Here is a 16,607-nt window from a genome sequence, read left to right on the forward strand (position 1 = left end):
ATCGCTGCGTCTGGCGTAGAAATTCCAATCACATAACCTATCAGCGTGTTCCCTCTCTCTGTCTTTGCTTGTGTGCACTCACTGTACGGAGGTAACAGGCTCCCCCCTCCCCCTCCATCCACCTAAACCATCACAGGCTTTAGCCCAAATCCCTAGCTTTCTGGATCACATGACTGATGTTTGCAGCTGGACATTTGACATACATTTGTTATGATTATTTTGCCACAGGCTTGAAGGACATTCTGGCTCTGTGCATTTTTTTGTCCATTATTGTGATGCTGATTGCTTTAAATCAATGGTAGTGGGATCCTGTTACTTATATTCATACTTTTGTGTGTTTACAGCACACAACAGGTGCTCGTCATTGATCTCTGACCTCTCTACACCAGCCTGTTTAGTGATGTTGTTTTGTCTGTTTGCCCTTGCAGTACACAGTGAGGATGTGGGCTCTACCAGGCTGTACTTTGTGAATGCCTCCCTGCAGAGGGTAACCTACTCCAGCTCGGTGGGGGTGTCCCTGCCCTGTCCAGCAGGCGGCACCCCCAGTGCCATACTCCGCTGGTACCTGGCCACCGGCGATGACATCTACGACGTGCCCCACATCCGACATGTGCACGCAAATGGCACCCTTCAACTGTACCCCTTCTCGCCCTCCGCCTACAACAGCTACATCCACGACAATGACTACTTCTGCACTGCCGAAAACCAAGCCGGCAAGATCCGCAGCCCCAACATCCGCATCAAAGCTGGTGAGTTGGGACCAAGAAAAAGGGCTTAAGAGCAAAGGCAGAGTGAGGAATCAGAAAGACTGAGCTAGTATAGAGAGTTTATGGAGCAAAGCGCCATAAGTGAGACACAACGTAATGAGGAATGGAGCAAACAGAGCGAGTGAAAGCATGAAGAAGAGCAGATGTGATTGGCAGCTGCAAAAAGCCCATCCCACACACAGGATCACCTGCCCTAAAATAGACTGTCTCGACCTGAACACAGATTGACCTAGAACATAGTCTACAGAGAGAACATCTGCATCACATACTACACCAGGCCTCGGCCTTCGCTCACACCTATTGGACTGAGCTGGTGATGAAGCACTGCACTTTAGACCGACATAACCCCTTCAGCTCCATCTACAGCATGGCACCATCTGGTAGGATGAAAGCCAAAATGCAACCCCTGCAGTACTTTTAGTTAAGTAGCAACTCCAGTGTGATTTTTAGATGATATAACCAGATCAGATGAGGAGGAAAAAGTGTGACAAGAGGTTATATCACATTACCGCCTCATCCCTACTGATTGTACTTTTTGAGAGGATAGTACAATAAAAGCTACCAGGAACCTGACAGCCGCTTGGACATTTTTCAAGCAATGCTTTTCAAAGCTTTGCAAGGTGTGAAAAGTAATTCCACACCCAGTGATAAGGAGACACAGTTTTCAGTGTTAGTGACCTTATCACTGTTTCATGCAGCTAACTGCAAACCTAATGCAGTGGAATTTAAATTTGTATTTAATGTGTTGTGTATTTACTTTCACCACACAACTATCTCTATTTTTAGTAACCACGTAAGAATGTAATTATTTACAGTAATCAGTTACATTAAAGAATCAGTCACTGAACACAAGTGGATTTTATAGGTAGTCTATTTTTAGAAATTTTGACCAAAAGCTGCCTCTGTTGCCACCATATTCTCTTTTCTGTCCTCCTTCTCCTCCCTGCTCCCTCGTTCTTCAAGCTGTCCTCTGGTGCCCGACTAAATATAGCCACAGCACACTTCTTTAATTATCTCTCATTAACAAACCTAACTGGTGCTTTTCATTGATTGGACCGCGTGAGGCTGCTTTAATAAGCAGGAGCTCATCTGAAGTAAAATAGTACGTCTGGGGGTTTGGGTTCCCCCAGCTCTACAAGAGATTCATGAAGAAGAGTTTTTACCAAGCAGACAGTTAGATCAAAGAACAGCTGGACCAAAGCTGCAGCTGGATGATAGTTGCACTGCATCTATTGTCCCCCTCCTTCCCGTCATTCATTCAGGCCAGTTGGCCCCTCCCCCTTCCCTCCTGCCGTCGACATCTGTTTTCATATTCTGCCTCCCAACACCGACCTGGACTAATACTCATATTCATTCTAATACTAATACTAGCGCCAAGTTGAGGATTTGAGCCAGGACCCTGAGCTGCATGCCAGCCGGTTGCTGCTTTCATTCCCACATGACCCTAAAGCCTGGCCTCAGGAGACGAGGGATTAGCATGAACCAAACATCCTGCAACCAGCGGCCTCTGCCGGGGCCCCGGCAGCTCTGGTGCACAGGTTACGGTCAGACGATGCAGGCGTTTGTTTCAGGGCCCTTGTCTTGCGGTCTTGGTGTTGCACTTGGCCTGTCACCGAACAGTATTTGACGGGGGTCTAATTTGAATCGCTGCTTCACAGCTAATGGCAATTTCCAACCAAATTCACATCAGTGGTGGTTCATTCCTTATCATTTCAACAAACTTGACAGATCTGTTTTATTCTACTCAGCTGCTCAAAGTAGATGTAAATTTGCTCGCACTTGCAGCAGGAATGTATGCATGCAGTCATCTAGTCTGTTGCAGGGAAGGGATTCCAAAGCAGTTTCTTAGCAACCTTCCGATACGTCCTAGCTTTCATGTGATTTTGCTAACGAGTCCCTGCTCATTCAGCGGTGTAAAATACTGCATGAACCTGCATAAACTGAAGTACCAATAACCCTTCAGTTTGTGAATGTGCAGCTCACTCAAAAACCGCAAATCAGTGTTGCATGATGATGTCATGCCAAAGCTAGAAAATAATTTCCATGATTATCCTGCTTAATGGCGGCATGCGCCATTTATGGTGAAAGCAGAGGCAGGATTAGAAGAGTTCAAACAATACACAAGAGTGGGCCAGTAATTTCCAATGAATAAATGTGGAGTACTGTGGTAATTGATGAAAGGGTGTTAATGTGTTGTTTTTGATGATTTAAACACGAGTAGATTATTATTTTTGTCTCAGAACAGGGCGAACACTCAGCTACAACAAGATTAAAAATGAGATCGCCATGATTTTATCTACTTTCAACACATCTTGTGGATATCTTTAACTTTGACCTCCTTTATGATGTAAAATATCCTGAACTATATTTGTGTCTGACTGGAAAATATTCTCAAATGACATTTAGCCCATCATGGGTCAGCACACCTCCCCTATCCAGTGGTAGGGAAATAATTTTTTAAAGCTTAAGATATCAGCTGTCTCAATATCTGGCGTGTGTTTTTGCAGTTTTCAGGGAGCCCTACACCGTGCGGGTGGCGGACCAGCGCTCAATGCGGGGCAATGTAGCTGTGTTCAAGTGCCTCATCCCTGCTGCCGTGCAGGAGTATGTCAGCGTCGTGTCCTGGGAGAGAGACACCGTTTCCATTGTCCCAGGTAGGACTTCACAGGAATGAATGTGGAATATTCATCAGGGCAGGATGATTTATTTTATACCATTTTTGTATGTGTTTATGCATGTGCGTGTGTGAGGACAGTGTGAGGAAAGAGGACAGCTCCTTGTTTGACCGAACTCTTAACTTGTGTCTTCTGTATGCTCATTGTTCTGGATCACTGATCTGGTTCCCCTCCTCCTCCTCATCCTCCTTCCTCCATGCTCATACCTCCTCCCTCACTCTCCTTCATCTTCCTCTTCTCTTAATAGACCCTTCTCTCCCTGCTATCACTTTACTTACTATCACTTTACATCTCATCACATCCCCCCTCCAGTGTAGATAATTGTGATTGGCACTGCATTAGACAGTAGTTGCATGACTATTCCACAGTTTCTCTTCATCAGATCTATTTCTGGCCTCTCCCTGCTTGTCTTTACCACCATGTCCTTGAAGAACAGGGCCACAATTACAGACACAGGATGTCAATAGGACTGTGGCCCCACATTCATCTTCATTAACCTCATTTGCGTGCATGAGTGCCAGAGAGAGAAAGAGAAAGTAGTGTTCCGTCTTTCTGACTGTTGTTTGTGAATACATTAGTAGTATTTTATTGTGAATATACACTATGCGTAGTTCAGTCTATGTTTGAGATGCATGCATGATTACTTCCCTGCAATAACAATGCAGGAGAGAAGGATGAGAAATAGAGGAGAAAAGGGGGAAGCAAGGAGGGTAGTAGGGCAAGAACGGCCTCAGGTCCTGGCAGATGGCGTTTTATATTATATGTATGCAAAACACAGTGACACGGTGTCACACAGGCACCGAGGTTGCAGTAGTTTTATTTTCAGGCATTTCACTGTGTTTTTTTCAGTTCATTTTCAGTTTTCATGTACAGTGTTAAAGAGTTTTACTCCTCAGTTACCTGGCAGAAAGCTGCTACTTTAAACACACGCTGGTCTTCATTTTCTTCAGCTGAGTACAGGAAAATTGCACATTGCAGAATTAATGGATGATTGAGACATCATGAGTTCACATTGTGTTTGGTACACAGTGGCAATATGACCCCCTGCAATTCCTGAACATAAACACGATTGATCTGGTTTGGTTCGTAGTCCTCTGTGTTTCTATTTATGGTTTTTACATATGGGGTGTTGCTGTGTGTAAGGCTGCTGTGTGTAATTAGGGGTATATAGGTCAGTTGATGGGCAATGAGTGTAAGGATCAGATGCTGAACATGATGAGCTGCTCACTGAACTCAGCATTCGTTTTCCTACGACAGCAACAGCACGCCCAAACACGACGAGCACTTGCACTCGCACAAGCACTCGCACCGTGTTTGTGCTCAACCTTGACCCCGACCTCCCCATTTGTCAACACTATGACCTCATCATCCTCACAGCCAATCAACATAGTCACTTATCTTACACCATATTCTCACAAGGATCCATAGAAAATATGCAAACATGCATACACATACAGTGAATATCCATATATGACAGAAACATTGTTGTAATATAAACTCTCTAATGGGAAACATTGTTAGCTAGCATTGTTAGTTAACCATCTATTTGAGTTACTCTCACACCACCGGTCAAACTCTCTTTCCACTTCTCCCCCCTGCTTGGCCAGCAAAGGGACTGTCTAATGAAGATGTGAAAATTAAAATTGATTTTGTGACTGAAAGCTCTCAGCATGGGAGTGAGTGGGTGGCTGCCTGTCCTGCCTGTCACCGTTTCTTATGTGCACCTTAAGGAACACAGCAAGAGGAGTCGCAGCTGATGAGGGGAAATTCTGATTGTCTGCTGAAATCCAAGTCAAACAGCAAGTCAAGGCACTCCCTGCTCACCGCTGAACGTTTCAATTTCAGAAAACTGGCTGTGATTGGCTAGTGCCATCAAAATATACGTGTATCAGTCGATTTTCCTGCAATGCCTTTCAGCTGCAAACATCTGCTGATGCTGGAGATAGCAAAATTGAGCTCCTTACTGCATTAATTTTAATAAATATTATTTACATGTTAACTTTAATTGGTTTCCCTTAGAGCTATTGATGTTTTAAATTTACCTACTTTCAAAGGAACATTTGTGCTTCGACACTTCTTTGTCTCTCCTCTCTAATTCCCCACCATCTGAATACAAAGTAACAAAAGTTACAAAACTGACCAGACTCTGCACTTTCAATTCAATTAAAATAAAATTGAATCTAAATTGCCCACTTCACTGTCATTGTTGTCACACCTTAGCCTTCTTGCAGGGGAATCATCATGTGCTGAGCCTGATCAGTAGCAGGATCACATACGGGTCTGAAGGTTGAGTTGATGACATAACACAACGCGGTCCTGCCCTCTGAACCCCAACAGGTTCCATTTTGTCAAACACACGTTCCCCATCTGGAGCCTTGTGTGTGTGTGGTTGTGTGTGTCACATGTGTGTTTATGTATGTGTGCATGTCCCCTTGCCTGCCCCACTTTCCTGTCCAGCCAGGACAGAGAGGGGTTTTAAGAGGGGAGGGGTGCAGGCAGACTGACCTATTTCCCTCTCACTTCCCTGTCCCATACCATCCCTCTAGATAAGCTTTGTGTGTGTGAGTGTGTGTGACCCTCATGAGACAATGGAGCCCTGCTAGTCTGAGCAATGATCTGAAGGAGGAGAGCTGGAGCGGAGACAGAGAGATGGAGGGTTTGTGGACAGGAATGAAAACAACAGTGGGACACAGAGAGGCTTCAGCCCGCAGATCGAGGCCGTCGGTCTAACCAGCAGACAGCTAATGAGTGGCTCCGATGAATAGAGACTGGACCAGCAGATGGTTGCGGCCACATGGTGGTCCACAGAAGATGCCCAACCATGCTCCATCTAATCCACCTGCCACACAGTTTGGTCTTGTTTCTGTATTTGCACAGTAATTTGATACACATGGCCATAAAGCCCAGTGCTGAAAAGCAATAATTGAAGGGGAAAATGACAATACAAGAATTCACCCACTCAACATCCATATTTTCTGCTCCCCTCCTCTAGGAGACAGATCAAGATAACACAGATGTGTTTTGCATAGATATAGACCATTTAGTGTGAAATGACAAAATGACACAGTTTGTACTCAATCACATCAGTACAGTCCCTGTTATTGAAAGTAAGGTGGATTTAACCTGCTTCACTGTGTAACCGCTGAGTTCTCAGGTCTTAATGGGTCTCACCGGGTGGCGAGGTCACTTACAGGCTACATTACAGATCAATCTTCTGCCCCTGGGGTCTCCGCTGGAAGTCAGGCGGTCCAGCAGAGACACAACAATACACAACTGTGTACACACACTTGCACACGCACACACATAGGGGTTAACTGGGAATACCTGGAAAATTACAGTCATGCTTATCAATCTGAGGGATAAGGAAGTTACAGTAGCTAAGCTGATAAGTTTGCAGAGTCACTTAAGTTTAATAGTGATGATTTGACCTCCATCTTCCCTCTTTAACGGACTATGCTGCAGCAGTTATTTCCATTATTGAGTAATCTGCTGATCTTGATCTGCTGTCCTGTGTTTTTAATTTTAAAAACAATTTCACACATGCTAAATATACCAAAATGTAAATAAATATAAACCAAATTTGGCTTGGTGAATTTTTCAAGGCTAATAGCTTCTTAGTGAGGAGTTATAAAGACGTACTTTTCATACAGCAAATACATATGTATATGTCTGAGACACATACATACGTTCATGTACTGCTGCGGCTTTTCCTCTCAGTAATTAAAAAGTTCATGTTATGAGGCTCCACACAGGTGCAGGGAGGGGAGAGGTGACAAAGGCACAGGGACCTCATGGAGAGCAGTGGTGTGTTAGTACATGATGCCTGTTTGTAAATCTGTGCTTGTACACTTAGAGCAGGAATACATTAATAGATACACTTGTCTGGGACAGCGCAGACTCTTGTAAACACTGGTCTGACACACACACACACACACACATACTCGCTACTGCAAAGTACAAATGTACAAGCCCACACACATCTACACATCCCCCTCAAAAGTAACACAATAAAGCCATTTTCAGTTTTTGCATGGACCTGTCTGAATATGGAGCTCTCATTAAACATTAACTCAGGTTACATTAAGGCTGGGCTCAGCTCGGCTCTGCTGTGTGACTGTCATCCCGTTGTTGTGCTTGGGCTGCCTGGGTGCAGCAGGACATGGTGTGACAGAGGAGGACAGGGAGCACGTGGCGTCCTCAGGGCTCATTGAACACAACGCCATCGACTGTGGCCCTCTGTCACCCCCCACCCTTGAGTCTCCACTCCATCCCTCCCTCACCCCTCCCTCCCTCCCTCCTCTGCTCCTGCGTCTGTCCCACATGGCACACAGCCGACCATGGGGGGTGAGTGGGGGACATTAAAGACTAAATCGGGCAGCTGAAGGTGCTGCTGTCATCTACATACACATGTAAACATATGGCGGCAACATCAGAACTTAACAATGAGCAGATTCTTGCAAAATCATCTACTTAAGGAATAACAAAACTACATGAAAATGTGTGTTTTGTTCACCTCTGTGTGGCTCTCCTTTCACTTTCTTCAGATATTTTTGCCTTGCTCACATTTGCCCCAGTGTGCTGAGAGCAACTAGGAGCTGGGCAGGAGCAGATGGGGTGCTGGCAGCCATCTTTTACTCAGTTAGGTTGAGTAGGCACGTGGGTGGGTGTGTAAATTAGCACAAACAAGTGTGTGTGTGTGTGTGTGTGTGTGCAAGGGGCACAATAGGCATAATTATCTCTGCTTGAGAGGCCTAGTTGGGGGGGGGGGGGGGTGGCTAGCGTGGAGAGGCGGAGTTCAACAATGGCTCAACCATGGGCTTTGTGTGTACAGAGCAGAGGGCTGACAAGTGTCGGCTATTATTGACTATTTACACACTACTACACACGCCTGCTCACGTGCTCGTAACACAAAAATGCACTCGCTCTATCGCTGCTGCTGTCGCTCTCCGCTGTCTTCTTTCCTTTGTGTCTCCATCAAACACATACACACACACACACACACACTCTCACACACACACACACATGCAGTATGAGCATGTTTACAGTGCATCACTGTATCAGTGTCAATCAGTGTAAGAGGGAGAGATGGGAAAGCCCCTGTGAGCACATCACTCTGACAGAAATCTGGCCACTATCTCAGCCTTCAAGCCCCGGCTGTGTGAGAACACAACAACTGAGGGGGAGATAGTTGGGGAAGTCTGGTTTGTATTCTTTTTCATCATGTGGCTTAAAAGATAATAGCAGTTTATTAACACAGTGCTTCAGCTTTTGCCATAATTCGTACTGGTTATGATGACATGACACTCGCCTAAGCAAATGCTGAGCTCTGAAAACACAAAAATGTTGGTACAACAATTCTGACATCACAAGCTTGTTTAAATAAGAATTATTAGTTATAAGAAAATGAAACATTTTTAAAATTATTTTTGAACTTACATGGCACTTTTATTTACTTTTTTCTTTTTTTCCCCTTTGAAAGCACACAGAAAAGTGCCATACAAATAAAGTTTGTTATAATTATTATATTATTGAGGAGGTTGGGATATCTTTGGGAGTTGTAGGGTTTTGTGGTAATGTAAAGACATTTTTAATACTACAACCTGTGAGTATATAATGTCAAAGGATCCACATACATTTGTTGTTAAAACTCCAGGGTTGAACAATATCAAAATACCAACATGATCAATTTCTTACTGGCCTTTATTCACCCAAATTTACATTTTTAATAAACATCTATGAACCAACTCATCAGCTAACAGCCCAGTATCCTCAACTGGCCACACTATAATTACACAGGATGAATATGTCAGAAGTGAGCTGCCATGATAAAGCACACCTGCACTGATGTGCGTGAATGATGATCTTTACATTTCAGGTCATATCATCAGTTCCTGCTCCAGTCACTACACTCCCACACTCACCTCACTCTTTTTATTTTTAATATTTTATCAGACGAGGGCAACTAAATCATTTCTACTCCCCGGCTCGGTAAAGGATAGCTGTTAATCTGCACTTCTAACCACAGTCAGAGTCACAAAGGAAAGTGAAAGCAAGAAGGCTTGTGTCAGGGCTTAGAGTAAAAGAGTTGGAAGGTTTATGTGGCCTGGATTGGGTTAAGAAATAGGATTTGAGTAAAGAGGTTTTACCCCTTTCCTACTGCTTTCTTCTACTCTTTTGTTTAGGCTGGGGAAAGAGGGATTAGTGCAAGGAGATTACAGCGGGCTTTACTAAGAAATTGTATTTAAGGAAATGCTTATTTACTCAGAAGCTCGCAGTAAGAAGTTTGATTCTGATTTCCCCTCTCCATCTTCATTTCTGTCAATCTTGGTGATTTTCTCTCTATTCCTGTCCTAAAATGTCATAAAATGCAGTTCCACAAATGTATATCACATGTCTGGAACATAACAAAATATTATCAATTAAACATATAGTTCTGACTAAATCTACAATGTGTGTAATGACCATTTGATTTTTAAAATAGAAAAACAATGTATAGGGGAGGTAAACACTGAAAGCTGAAATGCATTGTACGGTGTTCCTGTGAATGCATCGTCTAGGGACCACAAGAAGACATGACCGGTGATCACATGGGATCCCTGGTGGTCATCCAAGTGCCATGTTCCTACATGACCTCTCAATCAGACCTATTGATCCGCCTCGCTATTAACTGTCCAAACACACATAAAGGCCAGATCAACATCTCAGGCCGTCATCGACTGCAGTGGGTGAGATGGCGAGGGAGGAGAGCGGCCCACAGACGCTGCTTTGGCCTTAATGTGACGGAGGAGTTTGTTTGTGGACGAATACATCACGTGTAAACAAATCAGTGATTCAGCATGATTACAGCGTGCGAGTTGTTTGTTCTCTCTTTTTCTGTCTCCAGGAAAACACTGTTAAGACTTCGGTCAACAATTCGGCATGTTGGATATGCAGTAAGGATAAAACAGAACAAATGCAGTCGTCACTATTTCTTTTATGTTTTCTTTTTTTTGTTTGTTTGTTTTTTTTTTTGCTTTTACTTTAGAATGTGAGTTTAACATTGTGCAGATGCAACAGTAGGATGAGTTTTAATATCCATGCACAATGTAGTTGTGTTCAGTTATTCATTTATTATTTTTTTCAGTTAATCATATGCTTTTCATAATTTTAGAGAAAAGTGCTTAATGCTACAACTCCAGTTTTTCTCCAAGTCTTGAAATGGCTTGTCTCTCCTGAACAGAAAGATATTTAATATATATATATATATATATATACTGTATGTAGGCCTACTGATGAAGACAATTTGGTTTTGCTCAACTGTCCAATTAAGTGACAAAGTGTTTCAGCACCCTGGACTGTTCAGCAGCCCATCAGAGGGCTAACACACATGGACGTCAAACCACTCACACTTGGCAGACAGTTCTGAGTCTTTAGCAAACCTTTGTGTCTTTCAAAACTGCACACAGAAGGGCACTGTGTTCTGTACAAATATCATCCGCTCTGAGGCGAATGAAAATCTTTGCGGTCTGTGTGGATAATGTCGGCACAGTCAAACCTTACATTTAAGGTTTTAAAAAAGGCCGACCAGCCTTCTTCCATATTCAAATGTCACAAAGTACTTTTTCGCATGCATAATTCTGGGGTACTTTGCTTCAGTATGTTCTTTTTCTATGCCAACACATTTCAGTAGAAGGTGAATTTTCACCCCACATACAAAACTGATTTACACACATTATTACACATTAAACTAACTACACCATTGTGTGTGTGTGTGTGTGTGTGTGTGTGTGAGAGGCTGCAGTTAAGCTCTCTCTCTCTCTCTCTCTCTCTCTCTCTCTCTCTCTCTCTCCATGCTGGGCAGTGACACTCCTCTGCCACCAGCACTCTAATAGGGAGGGACCAGGCAGCTCACTCAGTGCTGCTAATGCAGCTCACTGCCCCAGGCCATGGGCTAAGCTGGAGTACACCTCATCACACACACACACACATACACACACATACACACAAACACCATATATCCACTCTGTCCCTTGTCTGCTGCTAAATCAAAACAAGGTGGAGGGGCGGGAGCTTTTAGCTGCTGGATGTTGACTCTAACAGAGACATTCAGAGCCGTCATACACTCACTGTGAACAGTTCAATAAGAGTTAATGGGATATCCAGTTTATCCCGGTGTTTGGACCATGGTGGTACACTTCTGCATGTATGCATCGGGATGTGTGTGTATGTATGTGTGTCTGTGTGTGTGTGTGTGTGTATGTACGTGTGTGTGTGTGTGTGTGTGTGTGTATGTGGTTTCTTTCTCCCGGGACTCTCATTATCACTGCTGTCCCAGATGTCACCAAGCACATGAAACACACGTCATGAATAATGGAGTCCTATTTCTACATCTCTCCCCATTTCTCTCCTATCCTCCCACCCTCTTCCCCTCCATCCCTCGTTTCCTCTGATGCTTCCACTGATGCTTAATCTCCTCAGCGCTCCCTCTATCTGAGATGGTCCATTTAGCTTTATGCAGCATCGTCGGCCTGTCTGGTTAGGATGTGTTTACGGGGAGGAACGTGGCTTCTCCACAGCACTGCGTTGAGTTATATCTACACAAACCCCGTCTTTTGCATACAGTTGGTTTTGTGTCTGTTCCCGACTGTCCATTCAGGCCTTCTCGGTAGCCTCCCCCCTGCACACCCTCCACATCATCCCCTCCCCCAGTGTTTACTGTTTAAAGTCACACAGGGCAAATTGGGACAGAGCAGTCAAGTGAAGCAGAAGAGACATGGTCCCAATGCAGTGGAAACTGGACTCTGCCCTGTCTGTCTGCTCTGTCTCTCTGCCTCTCCTCAACCTCCACCTTTGTCTGCTCCTCACCTCCGTCCCCTCAACTTTCTGCCGTCCTCTCGCGCTCACTGTGAGTCGTGTGGCCTGCGATGCAGCACAGTGGCGAGGGGCAGGGCAGGGAGGACGTGATTGAAAGGTGAGGTAAGCAGTCAGAATTGGTTAGGAAGGAGGACAGCAGTTAGGATTAGACAGTGAAGCGTGGCTTTTTAATGAAAACATGACAGAGCTGCTGCTTCTTCCAACGTCTTGCATCTCGTGCGACAGCAAAGAAGCGAGAGGGGGAAAAGAGAGGATTGAACACTGAGATTCAGATATTGCTCATGCAGTGTTAGTCTTAACTGGCAGCGTGACTCATGCTCCGTCTGAACAGTTTGGTCGCGTTAACAAAGTCTCTTTCATGGTGGAGATGCAGAGGGGTGGGCTCTCATTGCACAATTAGTTGTAACGCATCAGTTGTGCCAATAAAACCTGCTTTGAATGTGAATTGAAAGGAGTTAAGAGGACACCATTCATAGATGTTAAGTAAGTGTACAACAGAATAAAAGCCAGGAAAGTGTATATATTTAATTGGCTGACACCTGCTTCTACTTGGGCTTTTAATGTACACAGCGGAGAGAGGGGAGAGAGGGGAGAGAGCAAAGGGAGGGTGGAGTGGGCTCTTGCTTTGAATACAAATGCAACACCCTCTTTTTTTGCATAAAGGTTTGAAAGGAGTGGAGAATACAGACATACACTGTTCTCTCCTCCACAGTTAACCCTCAATCTTTCCCTTTGCCTTTCGCCTCTACTGTCTTTTCTTCCTTTCTGCACTCATTCCTCCTCATCAAGTCAAGTCACTCAGTCGCACAGCCTGATTTTTCTGCTTTAACACATTCCTCTGCTGCAAAACTGGACGACCGCCACTCGCCGACTCGGCTGTGCTAATTTTATTACATAGTGTATTATTTTTCATTTCAATGGGGAAATATTTTTTTTCCTATTTTAAGCCTAGTAGGTGTTTCTGTATGTGTGTGTGTTTGTGTGTGTGTGTATGTTGCCTAGCATGTCTGCATTTGTGAGCACCAAGCATATTCCAGCACTGCAGTGAATATCTCCGGAATATGCTGCATTTTTTTTTCTTTTTTCTTTCTCTTCTTCTTTCTGTGACAGTCACAAGTCTTTGATCCACTCCTCCTCCCCTCTCTCTTCTCACCTTCTTTCAAATTCTTCTCTGCAACTTGCCGTTGATACCAAGGGTATCAGGCAGAGATACAGAAAGCAATTTTTTCAGCATGAAATTCAGAATGTCAACTATTTTTTTCAGAGGGCTAAGATTAATTAGCCATATTATAATAACTAACTCTACTTTGACCTCCGTGTTGGTGTACATCAGTGTTTTACTTTTACCAAGTTATCTTTGTCAGTGCAAAGGTGGACCCAGCTGGAGCAAAATGTTTGTCCGTCATCAGGTTTACAATCAGTTCACTTCAGTTTGCCACTAATCAAATATGTAGATAAAAGATATGATTTTTATTGTTAAAGTTACATCTTCAAAGCATTTTTACAATTTATTTTATGTTCAGTCTTCAAACAGTGATTCACTTAAATGTAAAATGTATCTACACAACGGCACACACAGTACATGTCTACATGTAGCAGAATATGTGATGCATATTGCATTTAAGCCTCAGGTGAGGTGTACCTCATAAAGGTATCGGTTTGAATGAGTTTTCACTTTCCTTCTAAACTTCATCCACATCTCACACATCTCTTTAAAGGATAAACATGTGCTGCAGGCATCTATCTGAGGATTTAAACTTTTGTCAGAGCATTTCCTCTTTGTGCTGGCTTATAGTCATCATAATGAGCAGTAAAAAAAACTCTAACCTTCATTTAACTGGCAGAGCCCTTCAAGGCGAGGAACCATTGCCTTTGACCATCAGCAGTGTCGAGTAACATGGAGACTCCAGGGATCTGATTGTAGTGATCTGCCAGAAGGAAAACAGGGATTTGAGTTCGATAGCTCATTAGCCTTTTCCAAACTGATTAGATATGGGGTCCATACTGGGAATTCCCGTAGGAACATCAGTGTTTTTACTCAGAGCTATGACCATATACAGATATCCAGTTGCAGTTAGTTTGGTTATTTGTGTTTGGTATGAAAATCTGTATTTCAGACAGCTTAGACTGTAATAATCCCTGTTAAGAAAGTAAAAAGGTTATACCCTAAAATAGGCTAAGAGATAGTGTGGAAATTTGCCTCTCTAAAGCATGTAGGTCAGATTCATTTCCAAGAGCTAAACTGGTTTCCTGTCGAGGGCAAAGAAGTCCAACTTAGTTTCTAAAGTGCACATAAAACTGCTAACGAACAGGCACTAAGTCATTTTTAACTACATTTTTTTTTTCTGTGAGTAGATGAGAGTCTCAGCCTCTTGTCCAACACACACCTGAGGGCCTAAAAGCTAAATGAGTTCCTTTCAGTGTCCTTAAGCAGAGGACTGGACTAAACTGCCTTTGAAATCAGCAAACTTCAGGCTGAGAGTGGAAATCGGAGAACTAAAAGAAAGTGTGTCATGTTGTGTGATTTTTGGAAGATATGTGTGATTGGATATAAAACCCACTTTCAACTGAAAAGCTATATTTAGAAACTCCATACTGATTCGGATTTTTTCCATTAATTTCATTGACATCTACCACCAGTTCAGCATTAATATTTTTGCAACACAGAGGGTTTCACTGTTTCATCCTTGATGATTGTAAACACGTTGTGCTTTAATAACTGCTGAAAGTACACTGAAATCGTAACAGGATGGCAGTGAGAAGACCCTAGCAACAGGGAGAGGATGAAGAAAGCGTGAGAGTGGGAGGGAGGGGGAAAGATGCAGAACATCAATAAATAATGGCCCCACTGAGGAGGTGGAAATATGGGCCTCGTTATCTTTGCGCCGACGCCTTCATTTGCATGTGAGAAAATGAGGCTGCTACGAACTCGAACGCACACACGGTGTGCTCACACACACACAAACACTCGTGGACCCACACAAGCTACAGTATATATCCTATTTATAGACTCTGTCAAGCTTTTATTTTTTTCCTATTCTCTATTATTTTCCAGTTTCTTTCCTCCTCTTTGAAATTTTTCATAGCAGCACACAGAAGGGCTGTTGTGTGACTGCGAGGCCGCAGGCATTTTGTTGGATTAAAAAAATAAATAAGTAAACCTTTATTACACAGGAGAGGTTTGCTAAGGACATACAGAGCGATTAATCTGAATAGTGCCGTTATTTTACAGTACATACATAGAAACATAGCACACAGGCACTCAGTGTGGATTCTAATCATTTTCCAATAAATATGCGGTACCTTTATTATATGGGGAGGTACATATTAGACAAATGTGTTCACTCACGGAAATGCTTTTATTGGTTCAAAAAAGTAGCAGAAATAATATTGTTTTTGTTTATAAGTACAGTGATCAAAAATTAAATTTTCTAAAAATGTAAATTAAATTGTTGCATTTTTTTGTTTTTAATTCTTTCTTTAACATGTTTGTAAAAATGAAGAATGATACATTTTCTATAGTTTCTCGTTTTCTGCACCCTTAACTTTTTCCCGTCAAATATGCCCTTGATGTTGCTGATCCAGCGCTTGTAAGAATAGTTCCCCTCTGGACCCATCTGCATCAGGAATACATGAACAATTTTGCACAATTTTCTTCCATGAATGGTTCTCATTGAGACTCTGACCGAACTCATACAAAATCCAACAATGTTGTCATCCTCTAGGCAATACTGCTTTTTTCAAAAAGCCTCTTTCTGGGTGAGAGAACTCTTTAAAGAACCATTTATAGCTGTGAATGAAAAATACTTAAACCTTTTAAATGGTTCCTTTAGAGTTTTTTGAGGATCCATGAGTGGTTCTATTTTTTATCTAGTGGTCCTTTTAGTTTCACTTCATGGTGTTTTGCAAAATGAAATGCTCACCTAATAGTTCCCATAGCTATCAAAAGAAGAAGTTGCGTTCCCATTCTGTGTTTTTTAGTGAAGGTGTTTCATGATGAAGCAACAGAAAACCATTTGCATCTGTTTTGCTCCATGTGAAGAACCATGTCTGATGGCACAGCTGATTAGTAGGTTCCTTTTAGCAGGAACAAGGTGTCATGGGTATAATGTAATGGCCAATTTGACAAAATGCATGCATGTCTGAGTTATCGTCCTAAATGCTCAGAACATATGGATATAAAGCCTATACAAAAGTACAGATTTGTGCAAAAATGTTGAATATTTGCAAATGAAACTGCCCTGAGCTAAGATAGAGACGGCAACATGACTGACTGTGGCACAGCTGAACAAAAAAATTATGCAACACTAAC

The 16,607-nt window shown here is 42.9% G+C and overlaps 1 protein-coding gene across 1 annotated transcript in view; it reads left to right on the forward strand.

Moving 5' to 3' along the window:
- The window catches only part of LOC124071021 (Down syndrome cell adhesion molecule-like protein 1 homolog), a 49,304-nt gene that overhangs the window by 8,601 nt on the left and 24,096 nt on the right, over positions 1-16,607 (forward strand). Inside the window, 2 exon segments of the mRNA XM_046411443.1 lie at positions 429-749; positions 3,275-3,421. Of these exon segments, the coding sequence (XP_046267399.1) occupies positions 429-749; positions 3,275-3,421 (468 nt within the window).

The sequence above is a fragment of the Scatophagus argus genome, chromosome 14, assembly GCF_020382885.2.
Source record: "Scatophagus argus isolate fScaArg1 chromosome 14, fScaArg1.pri, whole genome shotgun sequence".
Classification (NCBI taxonomy): domain Eukaryota; kingdom Metazoa; phylum Chordata; class Actinopteri; family Scatophagidae; genus Scatophagus; species Scatophagus argus.